A 13020-nucleotide genomic window follows, 5' to 3' on the forward strand; every position below is an offset into this window, starting at 1 on the left:
ATACTATTACCAAAATAAATAACCAATCATCGTTTTCTTAACAGTGCACGAATGAATACATTTACACCTAGTTGTTATTTAAACAAAAATATTTATTATAGACATATATTTGACAGTCTACTCTTCATAGATTTTTACTGCTTCGTCTCTTTTGGGTCATTTACATCAGGCTATAGATTCTCATCCACATCAGAGCTAATACTCTCCCACACACTGGGGGAAAAACAAAGCTCTGTGTGCCTGGGATTTTTTTCATGAGTCGAAAGAAACAGACGAGGCTTTGCGAAGAAAACGGGGGTCTCATTTGTTTTGTTGCAGTTGAAACATTGTTGTAGAGGAGTTCAATATCCAGAGTGTGTATGTGTGATAAGGTACTGTATGTTTGAGCAGTTGCAGGGTTCAGTCCTCATCAAGATGTTTAATGAGTTCTTTAATGACTTGCTGTGCAAATTAGCTGGGAAGCTTTAATAAGGTTATAGACTTACAGAGATGTCCAGTTGTTTGAATCTGCATAGTGTTACACGTCCTATTGATAAATCTTTCCTTCTGCATTGAAAGCTTTATTAATATAGATTTGATATTTCGTTATGTTGCATTAAACATTTATCTAGGTGAGAGGTTAGATAGTGTGCATTGACTACAGCTATGGTGTTATATTTGTCATGCGCCATTTCATTATTTGTGCAAATAAATATTGTGCCACTCGCCACATTTAAAATTATTTTACTTGCTAATTAAATTAGATGGGTTTACCTAATTTAATTATAAATTTATTCTAGGGAAGCATGTTTTTTAATCAGGACTTTGTAAACAGGATATTTCTCAACCATGCTTTATTTAGGTAACATATCTGCAGTTTTGCTGACTAAATGCAATGTTTAAATATAAGCCTGCTGAGATTCTACATTTGCCTTATCATCAACAATCCCGTAAAAAGACCAAAACCAACAAAGACGTACTTCTAACAAATATTGCTTGTGCAGCCAACGCCTGATAAAGCTCCTTCTTTTGTGCTATTGTTGTCTAAAAACACATTAATGAGCCATGCTGTTGTGCTGGATGACACATTCCTTCATTATAATAAACATGGGCTTTTTTTTTTTGAGTCAATCCCACACACACCGTCCCAGTGCTGTAAATACTCAACAAGGCTCCAAATCCACCGCAAAAAATAGCTCCCAACAAATGCACTCTTTAGTCTTGTTTAATGATCGATAAAAAAAGTACGGTGGCCAGCATGCCAGCAGTACGGCGGTAGGGATGGCAATGTCCATCGGTTGGCTACAGGAAGAATTCTGATGACTTTGGTGATCCCCAGATTTTTCCTCTACCAGCATCACGAGGTTGAAATTTGTGGTTTTAAGTGAAGCGTCTCAACAGCTATTAGATGGTCGCCCTCAGGACGAATTTATTAAAAATACTAATTTGTTCATGTAGCACCATCATTGGGTCTTTGATTTATGGCTAAATACCTGCAAACCTACATTCCCATAAGCCTCAAATGGACTCAAATGTTTATTGCTAATTAGCAAATGTTGGCATGCTAACACTTAACTTAAGATGATGAACATGGTAAATACTATACATGACAAATATCAACATGTTACCGCGCTGACATTAGAACCTAGCCCTAAGCAATGCTGTGCCTATAAAGCCTCACAGAGCTGCGAGCTTGACTGTGAACTTTAGTCTCGTTTGAAGCTTGCAGTATGTGTTTTGTAAAGATTTATGGGCTTAGGGCTGACAGCCACAGAAATGCTGGGGAAGTCAGAAAGCAACACGTCGTTTGTTGAGGGGTTTTTTTTGGTGAGATTTACTGACAAGAATAAAAGTGAGAGAATATCATCAGCTGTCTCCTTTATTTAACTCTTTGAAAGGAACGAATGAAGGAACTGGAGAAACTTTATACAGATATGCAGATCAATGCAGCTACTAATTTATGAATTTATTACGTGAGCATGTTTTATTTATTTGTACGATGGTTTTGCAATTCAAATGCACATTTTAGATGTTATGTACAGAAGACACCCTAGTTGTCCTTTAGAGGCTAGTGCCACAGACGTGTCAAACACACCCATTTCAACAAAGATCACAAATAACTTGCTTACTTGCTGTTCCCGCACGCATACATGCATTTTTCCATGTATGCAGGCCTTGAGTGAAATAAATTAATTAATCTGTTTAAAATGTTAAAATATCTGTCTAGTGTAGCCAGGCAAAGCTATTTGCTATGACAACACTCATTGCACATCACTAAACAAATTATCATAATATTACAGAGATGACTGCATGAAGGACAGAATGCATGAATATTATAGCAATGTTTTAATAAAAATATTTACATATTGCAGAAGATATTAAAACGGAAATCATGCTAATTGTACAGTGATGAATAGTATTATTTTGAGAGCAGTTAGGGCACTGAAGTCAACAGAAGAAGTTCTCATCAGCTAGCCCTCTATTGCATGGTGTTGCCATATGGCAACAATTACTTAATCTCAATATTACAAAAAAGCAGTAATATAAAAATCCATGTTTTGCTGTTTAGTTGAGAAAAAGGGGTTCTGTTACTTTGATAGGACAAATAATTGATCACATCAAATGACCAGGAAATCCTGTTTGCACCTCCCTTTTCTATGGACAGTGACATTAAGAAGGCCATGATCTGAGGGCTCCCAAAGTTGACTAATTGTTCCAAATTTTCTCTAAATTCCATCAAGAAAAAAAATGAACTACTATCTGGGGTAAGTTAACTTTTAATTTTCATCATTTGTGATAAGTTTTTTGTAAAATAGTAAAATTAATTTGTTGCCAAATGGCCCTTATACGTGAATATGAAAGTGATCTATGTGCATTTAACCTATGACTGTAATTGACTTACACAGAACTACACTATTCAGATGTTTACAACTTTTCACATTTAAAAGGGAAAAACAATGTTTCTAATTTATATGTTGTAATTGTAGACATTTTGTAACTTTAACGTATGATCTGGATAATAATTTACACCACTGTAAATCATAGTTTTAACAGAAGGAAATTGCGATATCCCACCAAAATTATATGTTGGTCCATTTTTGTATACATTTCTTGTCAAGAAACCCATACAATTTAAACGACAATATTTTCTTCCTAGAAGATAATATATTTTAGATACTTCACAGGTGGCAAATACACTGTGATATACAGTCCAGATAGTATGGTAATTGGAATTGTAAGCAGCACTCTGTGCTATTTTTGACTGTATAGCCAGTTTCCGCATGCTGCTTTCATCCTTTTTTGACTTCGACATGGGGTGAAATCGGGTCAGAATAAGCATTTAGAAAAACATGTTAATGATGACTAAATGAAACAAATGATATTGAATGAGAATGATTAAATAAGATTAAATAGGAAATACATTTTTTTTGATCAAGAAAACGGTGCCCCTGTGTCTTATTACAGGTGTATGTAACTGTCTTATTACGATGTTATTATTACCCTACAGTCAAAATAGCAATTGAAATTGTATTCATGTAACGGTGTAAATATTTGGTTATACATTTCACTAAGTGTAAGTTGGATTTGTTTAGTCTTGTTTTGAATAAAATTATGTTTTTAGAGAAAAATGAGATTTTATGGTAACTTCCATGACTGCACAATTTAGCAACTACCCGCCCTTAAAAATATTTTTTCAGATATTTCCATTATTTAAGCAATTTTATGTAATTAAAAGATCTAAAAGTAGTTTTTTAATCATTTTTAAGTAATAATTAATGCAATAGAGGGCTAGCTGCTAAATAATTCATTCACTATTTGTCACCGCAGTAATCACTACACTCATGATGATCTGCAGCAGCTCACTTCTGTCTTTGAGAAGCACAATGCCAAACATATTTTTTACCAAAGCCCTTGTTCATAAATATCGGAAGTTATAGATTAGACAGTGGACGTACAGAGCAATCATTACTTCGGCTAGTGTGCTGCTGAACTGGATGTAAATAAAGCATTGAATTGTGGATTAGCCTTATACAGCATAGTATTCAACAGATGACACACTGTATGAATAGCATATCTCACTCTGGCTTGGCGTTTTGAAACATACAGAATATAATCACTGTTACCAAAGCATGGCAACTCTCACATAAAAACACATCTTCACAAAACACTTTTAAAAAGATCAATATTTGAAGCAGGAACTGGCACTTTAAATCAGATGAGAGGAGGTGGGTATGTGACAACAATACTGTAGCTATTATGAATGATGATCGGTTGTCTTTGGGCTGTCAGACCTAGGACTGCAATCGTATAAATACAAAATTTTACTGAGAGTTTTACTGTCCCATTGGTGAAAATGAGCAATGCATTGTAGATGGATTCTTGGAGGATGGAGCTATGACCAACAGATTTGATTCCCAGGCCAAAAGATGTCAAATGAAAAAACAGGATTATTATGACACTACTTTCCAGTTTAATATTCATCAACTTCTGATGATGATGCTTTGCTCTAATTAGCAAACAAGCTCTGCTGAAAATGTGGTTTTATTATTTATGCCACTGTGTCAGCTGCGCCAGACCAATGTTGTCACAGCTCTTTGGTTGCCAATAGAGGTCGATAGATGGCATAGATTACTCAATGCCACTTTATAAACAACTGAAGAAGAATCTGCTGCAGGGGGAGCAGACAGGGCCCTGTAGGGTAAATCCCAGCTGCCATAAAGTTCGAGCTGTTAAAGGCAGTCAAACCTCAGTGATCCAACAGCAATCCACCACCCTTCATTCCTCTGTATCTTGTTTTGTCCTGCACTTTAACAATCTTCACTGTGGAGTCTCTGTGGTAATAAAGATGGGTTTGGGGCTTTTTATCTTTATTAGGGTGTTTCAGAGCACCATGGCACTGTATGCCTCTGCTACACTAATTCCGCCATCATTCATGCAAGAAGCAGAGAAGCCCACAGCATTGAGGCTGAAGGACTTCTGTCAAAAGGAGCCCCTGAGCAGAATAAACTTAATAAGAGCAATATTTTACAGCTGTGTATAATGGCAGTGTATGTGGTTCTGCCCCTACATGCAGTATGCTGGAATCACAACACAATAAAGGTATAAAGGCATAAATATTGCTTGTTTTGTGACAATTTGAATGTGTTGTTCCAGATTCAAGTTTAATACCTGATCTGCTTCAAAATGATCAGTCATATTGCATTTGATTTCAGCTCTTCTTGATTTAAAGTAATAACAATGGTTATCGAAAGAATCTGGGCAGGATGTGTACATCTCACGTATTTATTATTGTCATTTTTTGTTCCAGTTTTGTCAAGTCAGCTTGTCTCTAAGTCACATAGGCAGCTGTCAAATCACAAGACTGTCTCGAAAAGGAGAGCGTAAGTCATATGTATGTTGTGTGTGTGTGTGTGTGTGTGTGTGTGTGTGTGTGTGTGTGTGTGTGTGTGTGTGTGTGTGCGTCGTAGGCTACTTTTGGGGACAAATTTCACACTAAAGACCAGTTAATTGTGGATAGAAGCCGTGTCCCCAGTTGGGAAAATGCAGATTTTTGGGTCAGTGGTTAAGGTTAGGGTTAGAGTAAGTCTCCAGGAAATGAAGTATAAGCAATGTCCCCAAAAGTGACCAAGATCAACATATGTATGTGTGCGAGTGTGTGTGTATTAGTGTGTGAGGCTACCAGAGAGTGAAAATTTCTTTCACAGAACTGAATGACTCTCCTTTTTTACCTCTAAAGTGGGTCCTCCGTGGACACTGCCACAGTGTCTTTATTTATAGGTACCATAGTGATGTTTTATTGCTGAGGAAACCACAATATGACTAGGTGCGCTGCTTATAAATCTTATACATTTAATTTTTATTTGCTTTTGGTTGATTTCCCTGGTGTTGGAAGCAGAGCTGTTGAAGAATCAGGGGAAATTAATCAAAGAAACAAAGAAACAATGAGGTAACATCTCAAAAGAAAAGACTGTGTTACTGTTACATTATGCAGTCTGCATGTACAGCATGTGTTAGATACAAGATAACTTAATCCATGATCTAAATCTGTGGCTACAAGTTAAATAAATATTAATGTAGGCTCCAAATGTAGCAGACATTTTGTCAAAAGTAAGTAAAACTGCAGCAATAAAGGTCAACCAGTTAGCCGGGTTTATGCTTCAGATGATTTCCTGATGTTAAGTAAAAGCAAAACTGCTCTCGGATCATTTATCATGGATGAGAAAGTAACTCAAAAAATTTAATATATTATAGCAGATGTTTCAAACAACCTTTCCACTTCTGGCTCTTATAGTGTCATACAACATTGCTGAAAGGATTTTAATGTACTAGAAATCTATTTTATTGTGAAACAACCTTGTGAAGACTGGAATCATTACAGGAACACAAATCACTAAAAAAGCTACACATACTGAGCAGACAAGACAACACTATGAATATATTTGTTGACGGGTATAAGTTTCTGCGTCCTACCGCTTTAAGACAAAACAAAGAGCAATCTAAATTCTTGCTTTCTCATTAGGCGTCCTGTATGTGTTAAAGTCTCAAGTGAGTAATGAATTGGAGAGATGAAAGGGAGCAAATATATAGCGGTACAAATCATTTTCTTGGAAGTTATTTAAAAATTCTCTGTGGTGACACTCTATGACTATTACTGTCCTCTTGGTGGAACCGTGATGTGACTCAGAAAACAGTTTGCTTTTACAGTACTCAAGTTTCTTTCTGACCACCACCACCACCGCTTTGACATAAGCAAAAAAGCGACTTTTGTCTTCTCTGAGGGCTTACTGGGACATGTATCCAAAGCTGTAGAGCATTAGTATTCAAATGAATTTTACAGGTGACATACAGCGCACAAAAGGTGGAGTAACAAAGAAATCCTGTTTTGCAGCACAGGAGACAGGACAACTTTTTCTTTTCCGAAACTGTGACAACCGTCTTTGAGTGCCTTCATACTTCACTGACTCTATTTTCAGCTGACGTTAATCATTTGAATTTAACAGCCTGGAACTCATTATTTTGACTGGCCAGCTTAAAAGTTCTACTACATGTTGGCTCCTTAAATTCATATAAAGGTAGCTGTGATGCCGCTAAGTGTTAAGACAGAAAGAAAGAAAGAAAGAAAGAAAGACTCTTCTGTCTAGTGAGCTCATTTGGTCCAATATAAGACCTCCTTGGCTCAGTCATCCGTGAAGAAATCCCTTCCAGTGGATGGTGGGCTGATGAGTACGAAAGCAACAGGGAAGTGCAATAATGAAATATGCTCATGCAAAGGAGCAAAAAGCATTTAGACAACTTAGCAAACATTAGCATAACTAATTTTCTTGTAGTTGTTTCAAAAGAAATCTTTGATTAAGGGAATTGTTCAACACTTTTGGGAAATTCACTCTCTTGCCGAGAGTTTGATAAAAAGCCAATCTCGTATCTGTATGCTAAATATGAAGCTACGGCCAGCAGCCGGTTAATTTAGCTTGGACAGGAAACATGGGGAAACGCTAGCCTTGCCCTGTGCAAAGGTAACAAAATCCACCTGCCAGCGCCTCGAAAGCTCACTGATTAACATGATACATTTAGTTGAATTCATCCGTAGAAAAAGTCATCCGTGTGAGGCAACCAGCAAAATCTTTGAGAAGTTAGCTCTTTCCAACTAGACAAAAGTGAGAGTGGTATTAATCGTCTTAATTAACTCTCGGCAAGAAAGCAAAGAAGCGTATTTCCCAAGTTGTTGAATTATTGCTTTAAATTACTTACCCAATAAATGGAGATCAGGCTACCAGATAAAAAGAAAACCTGTATTTGAGTTTTTGACAATAAACCTCATATCCTCACTACTTTGATTATGCCTTCCTTTTTTAAATCTTCGCCAAAGATGAACAGAACGTTGCACACATTAATGTAGAAAAAGATCCCCGGAGAGAGATGAAAATCAGAATTTCATGCCTGCCAGTGAGGGCTGAGCAAGTTACCTGACACAGAGTGTGTTTACAGGAAGCACAGAGAAAACACTGTATTTATGGATGTTTCCAGGCACGATTTTACCAATTTGTTTTTTTTTCTTCATCTGCTTAGAGTGCCGATTAGCTCAAAAAGACATTCTTCATATCTAGGAGCATAAAGGCTGTGTGTGCACCCCCCCCCCACACACAGATTTTGTCAGTGCAGTTTGCTTCTATTTGTGCATTTTTGTTTTAAGTCAATACTGTGCACTCCCACAATTTTTCAAAACAAATATCCTCAATAATAATCCGATGCAGACCACAGCTCTCTAATCAGCATTCTTTTCTTAGCCACACAAAACCCAAAGATTTCAAAACATGGGAAATTGCTTTTCATCAGTCACAACTTGACAAATCAAACACTAATTACAGCATCTGTCAAAATCAGATCAACAAATCATTTGTCGTGTTCATATTACATTCTTTGTACGGCCTTGCAGGTTTTCCCATTGGCCCTGAAAACAAATTCATCGTATATGCGAACACTGGAAACTGAATATATGGATATAAATTCTGTTGGCAGCATGCCACCATACCAGCCTGGAGGATAAAGAAAGCCTGAGTCATGTTGAGAAAGTGAGTTTTGGGAGATCATAAATCCTAATCTGAATAACCTTTGACCAGTCAGAAACTTTATGCATACTACGCATGAGATGTGTGAACATGCTAATGGCTGATAACAAGGAGACGGAAACAGGCGTCGGTTTACTTCGCAGACTTCACAGGCATAAGAAAACAGCTGGCAGCTGTGGTATAAATGTGTCGCGGGCGAAAGACTGTAGTAAGCAGTGGATTATTGTTTTCAACTAGTCTCACACAGAAAAAAAAACACCTCTTGACAGCTATTACGTGCTAGTGCCAGCGCTGCCTAATCCTGCCTGACTTAACATACACATATATGTCCCCTGGCGCAGGTTAATTTTCTCTTCTCGCCGCGGACGAGCTGAAAAAAAGAAAGAAGAAGAGGCAGAGAGAAAAGGAAGGAGGGGACAGGGAGAAGACAGACCAAGGTGGCTCATATCTTCTTAATAGCATATCTGCTTTGACCTGTGACATCCAGTGTGCCCCAGTAACCTGCCACTATTCTCTTTACTTTTCACTGCACAAGGGCGACATTTCCGAACTGACAGATATAAAGAGATGAGATTCCTAATCTGTTTTAGGGCTCAGGGACTGGAATGACTTTGTTTCATGGACAAGCAAAGAATGGCATCACCCACTTGGGCTCCACTTGTACTAAAAGCAGACCTGTTTACGAGAAAACTGAGAGTATAAAACTGCTACTTTCTGCGCAGACTCAGTCATGTCCCGGGGACTTACATGGGGCCCCCTTCCCGGAGTTTGAGGTGCGTAACACAGATACAGTCAATACTGTTGTCGATACTGGAGTGCCAGGAGGCGATAGAAGTAAAGAGAGCCAGAAAACAAGACACGTAACGGAAAAAATGTCAGCTCCCCCTCGCATGCAGCAGCAAGTCCAGTGAAATGTATAGCATTAAGAGCACAATGCGTGGATATAGAAAGATTTCTTCTTTTCCGTGTGATAGAGCAGTCATCAATTTTCACACACTCAATTTTTCATCAATTGTCAGTGTTTCTTTTAATTATACAGTCATTATAACATAGAATGCCTAGTACCCATATTATGTTTTAACACAAACAATGCATAATCATAATGATCAGAAGAATCAATACAAAATTTGTTATGAAAATCAACATCACCACTTTTGACACATCAAGGCCTTTGCTGGACCTGAAAGATTTGTACAGCGTGGAAAATATCAGTCCTGAGATTAGACTCATGAGTTTTAAATATAGATAGTTTGTGTGGCATGTACCACAGTGAACCAAAATGCATATTTTTCTGTCGAATAGAACTGATCATTTTATAGGGGAGAGAAGCATCTTAAGTAAGGAGAATGGATTCATGCAAAAGATCTCAGGACAAGATCCTCTCTCTGTGATTGTTCCCCCATTTTTTGTGGTAGTGCTACTTCTAATTGTTGCACTACAGTAGTATACCAAATGCAAAACAAGTTAACTGGACAAACACTATCTGTAACTCCATAACTCTTCCAACCAGAAGTCCGTAAACCGGGAGATTATCAGATCATCCCCATAATGCACTCAAACATTCACATACACTCAAAGATGCACACATACAATACATCCTAAATGCTTTACAAGCTACCTACTCTAATAAAAAACAAAACTAGCAAGTAAAAAGTGGCTTTGTTGCCTCATATTTTTATGGCGAGATAGGTTGACTAAGAATACGGTCAGTCTCTCTACAGAGCTGACCTCTACTGCAGCAGAGGTCCAGTTATTATGTGAAATCGTACACAGTCAACCTGGCTGACCCTGCCACAGTTTTTGTGCCAGTTAGGGTGATAATTAGTTCTCTCCAAACATATCTCTCCGTTTCAGTCTTCTTTTCTGTGCAAATAATTATATTGTACTATTCCCCCAAGTATTTCCCATAGTGCTGCAGAATCTATCGTCTCACATTAGAGATAAAACCACTTCATCTCGCAGAAAAACCATTTACCTCTGCTGAGCAATTGCACTTTTAGTTGCGTAAGGTGGAGTGGGCCGCTCAGACCTCACATTCTATGGATCCTGATATGGTGCATGTGCACGGCCTTGGCTCATTCACCAAAGAGTCCATAGTCTCTGAGTTTGAATGGTAACTCAGATAGTACTCTTGCAACTGAGAGTTAAGATCCTGCTCCTGCTTGCGGGCCTTTTTCCTGCGCTTGTGGTTGACTGAGTGCTGCTGCAGCTGCCTCACGGTGTTGGGGTAGCGCCTCCATGAGACATAAATAACCAGAAGGATCAATGACACTGACAGGAACAGGGCTACGCTGCCTGCAATGATTTTATGGAACGCCATATGTTCAAACTGTAGCTCGGGGATAAATGATGTGGGGGGTTCAGGGGAGATGGGTGATGTAGAGCTCATGGTTGTAAACTCTGTTGTCTTTCTGTCTGTCCCGCTAGGACGGACAGGTGGAGGCGTTAATCTCTGTGCAGGGGACTCACTACGAGTCAGGTCTGTAACACCAGAGGGAAAGGGGCGAGCTGTGGTGTTCACATCTTGGCCTGAAGTCAGAATGATGACAGCTGTGGTTGTGAACACATTTGACATGTCCACACATGTTGAGTGGTTTCTCACTACGTCCACGACTTTTTCTCCCTGCACAGACTTAGGACTGCTGCATATCATGCTAATGTCTTTGGAGTCTCTGAAGGTTTTGAGCCACGCCATAAGAGGGCAGATGCTGGGGCTGCAGTCCCAGGCGTTACCAGCCAGGCTGATGGTGGTCAGGGAGGTCCACGCTGCAACAGCTTCCACAGGCACGCTACTCAGCTTGTTTGATTCAAGGTTGAGTATTTGTAAGTTTGGCATACACTGGAATACAGCTGGGTCCAAGATTTGGATATCATTCCCTGACAGGTCCAGTTTCTGTAGTTTGTGCCATGTCCAAGGCACACCTTGACTGATGGATCGTATGCGGTTCCATTGCAAATAAAGAGCTTGGAGGTTGGTAAGGCGTGGGAAAATAAAGAAATTAATCCTGGAAAATTGATTGTGCTCTAAATGAAGCTCTTTCAACTTGAACAGGCCTAAGAACGTTGTACGGGTGAGGCTCCGCAAGCGATTATAACCCAAGTCTAGAAACTCCAGACTCCGGCATTCCAGAAACGTGCGAATGAGGATCTGTTTCAGTCCATTAGATCGAAGGTGGAGATTTTGTAGCTTGCGCAGACCATAAAAATGTCCTGGTTGCAGAGACTGCAGCTGATTGTAGGATAAGTCCAGATTTCGCAGGTTTGGTATGGCGCTGAATGTGTTATTATGCAGATGGGTTATTTTGTTGGAGCTGAGGATCAGTTCCTTGAGCCTGCGGACACCATGGAAGGCTAAAGCATCTATCGCATCGATGGAGTTGTGGTCCAAGTAAAGCCAGATAAGCTGATTGAGATGAGCAAACTGGTAGGGCAACAGAACCAGCAGGTTGTTATAACGCAGGGACAGACCCTGGCATCCTGTAGTGATGTTTTCTGGGATGTCTTGGAAGATGCCAGACTCGCAATAAACAATCTTTCCTTCGCAGCGACAACTTGCAGGGCACACTCTCTCCCCCTTGCCGAGCAGCAGCAAAACAGCCGCCTGCAGGAGAAGACATGATAACCTCCAGTCCAACATCACCGAACCTGTTGGGGGCAGAGCGGGGCACAGGCAATCAAAGGGATGACTTGGTTTCAGAAAACGTGTGCTCAAAGACGTTTACATAAGTAAAGGTGAGAAATTCATTCTTCAAACAGGAGCTCCTGCAGTGAGGAGCAGCTGGGGCTCTCATGACTGAGACATCAGACCTGCTTCATGAAGAATTGATGGCAGAGTCTGACGTTTGCTAGCCCACTTTTTAGGTATGGATATGTGAACATGCTCAGACAGAGGAACACGGGGAGGAACTCTGTCATACGGTCCAAATGACTGCTTGAATAAACAGCTGGCCTCGTTATTCTTGAGATGTCAGAAATTTAGTTTAGGAACTACCTACGAATGTGCCCCGAAGAGCGTCAAGAGGGAGAAACTGCCACTAAATTGGGGAGAACATGACTTACCCATCGTTGCTGAGGGAAGGAGTAAACCTCTGAAAGAAACGGATAAAGAGCACATGAAACTGCTCTCGGAGGAGGGAATCGCGGTTCACGCAGTCTCCGAGTAGGTCCGCATACTGAGCATCACTTCTGCCTTCAATTTGAGCAGGAAGCCAAATGATGGCAAGTTTTCCGCAGCGGTCCGAAGCCCCCTCCGATCCCTTCCTGCCGCTCAGAAACAGGACGCCCTCACACTCGCAGTCGCCGCTGTAGTTCAGCCCGCTGTGTGCGCAACAAATTTGAGCGCCAATAGACTGATGCACGATCCTCCACTCCACGCAGTCTCTCTCTCTCCTCTCTCCTCTCTCTCTGTATGTATCCCTTACCCCCCCCCCGCCTCTTTGTCCTCTCTCAGAGGCGTAGGCGTCTTTAAGCACAC

At 39.9% G+C, this 13020-nt stretch overlaps 1 protein-coding gene across 1 annotated transcript; it reads right to left on the bottom strand.

Moving 5' to 3' along the window:
* Positions 1–10569: 10569 nt before the first annotated feature.
* On the bottom strand, positions 10570–12660 carry lrrtm4l2 (leucine rich repeat transmembrane neuronal 4 like 2). The gene is made up of 2 exons (XM_040155829.1): positions 12606–12660; positions 10570–12191 (listed from the first exon to the last, which is right to left on the bottom strand). Exons 1-2 carry the CDS (start codon positions 12658–12660, stop codon positions 10570–10572), a joined length of 1677 nt encoding a protein of 558 aa, XP_040011763.1.
* Positions 12661–13020: the final 360 nt, after the last annotated feature.

This window comes from Xiphias gladius, chromosome 19 (assembly GCF_016859285.1).
Source record: "Xiphias gladius isolate SHS-SW01 ecotype Sanya breed wild chromosome 19, ASM1685928v1, whole genome shotgun sequence".
In the NCBI taxonomy this organism is placed as follows: domain Eukaryota; kingdom Metazoa; phylum Chordata; class Actinopteri; order Istiophoriformes; family Xiphiidae; genus Xiphias; species Xiphias gladius.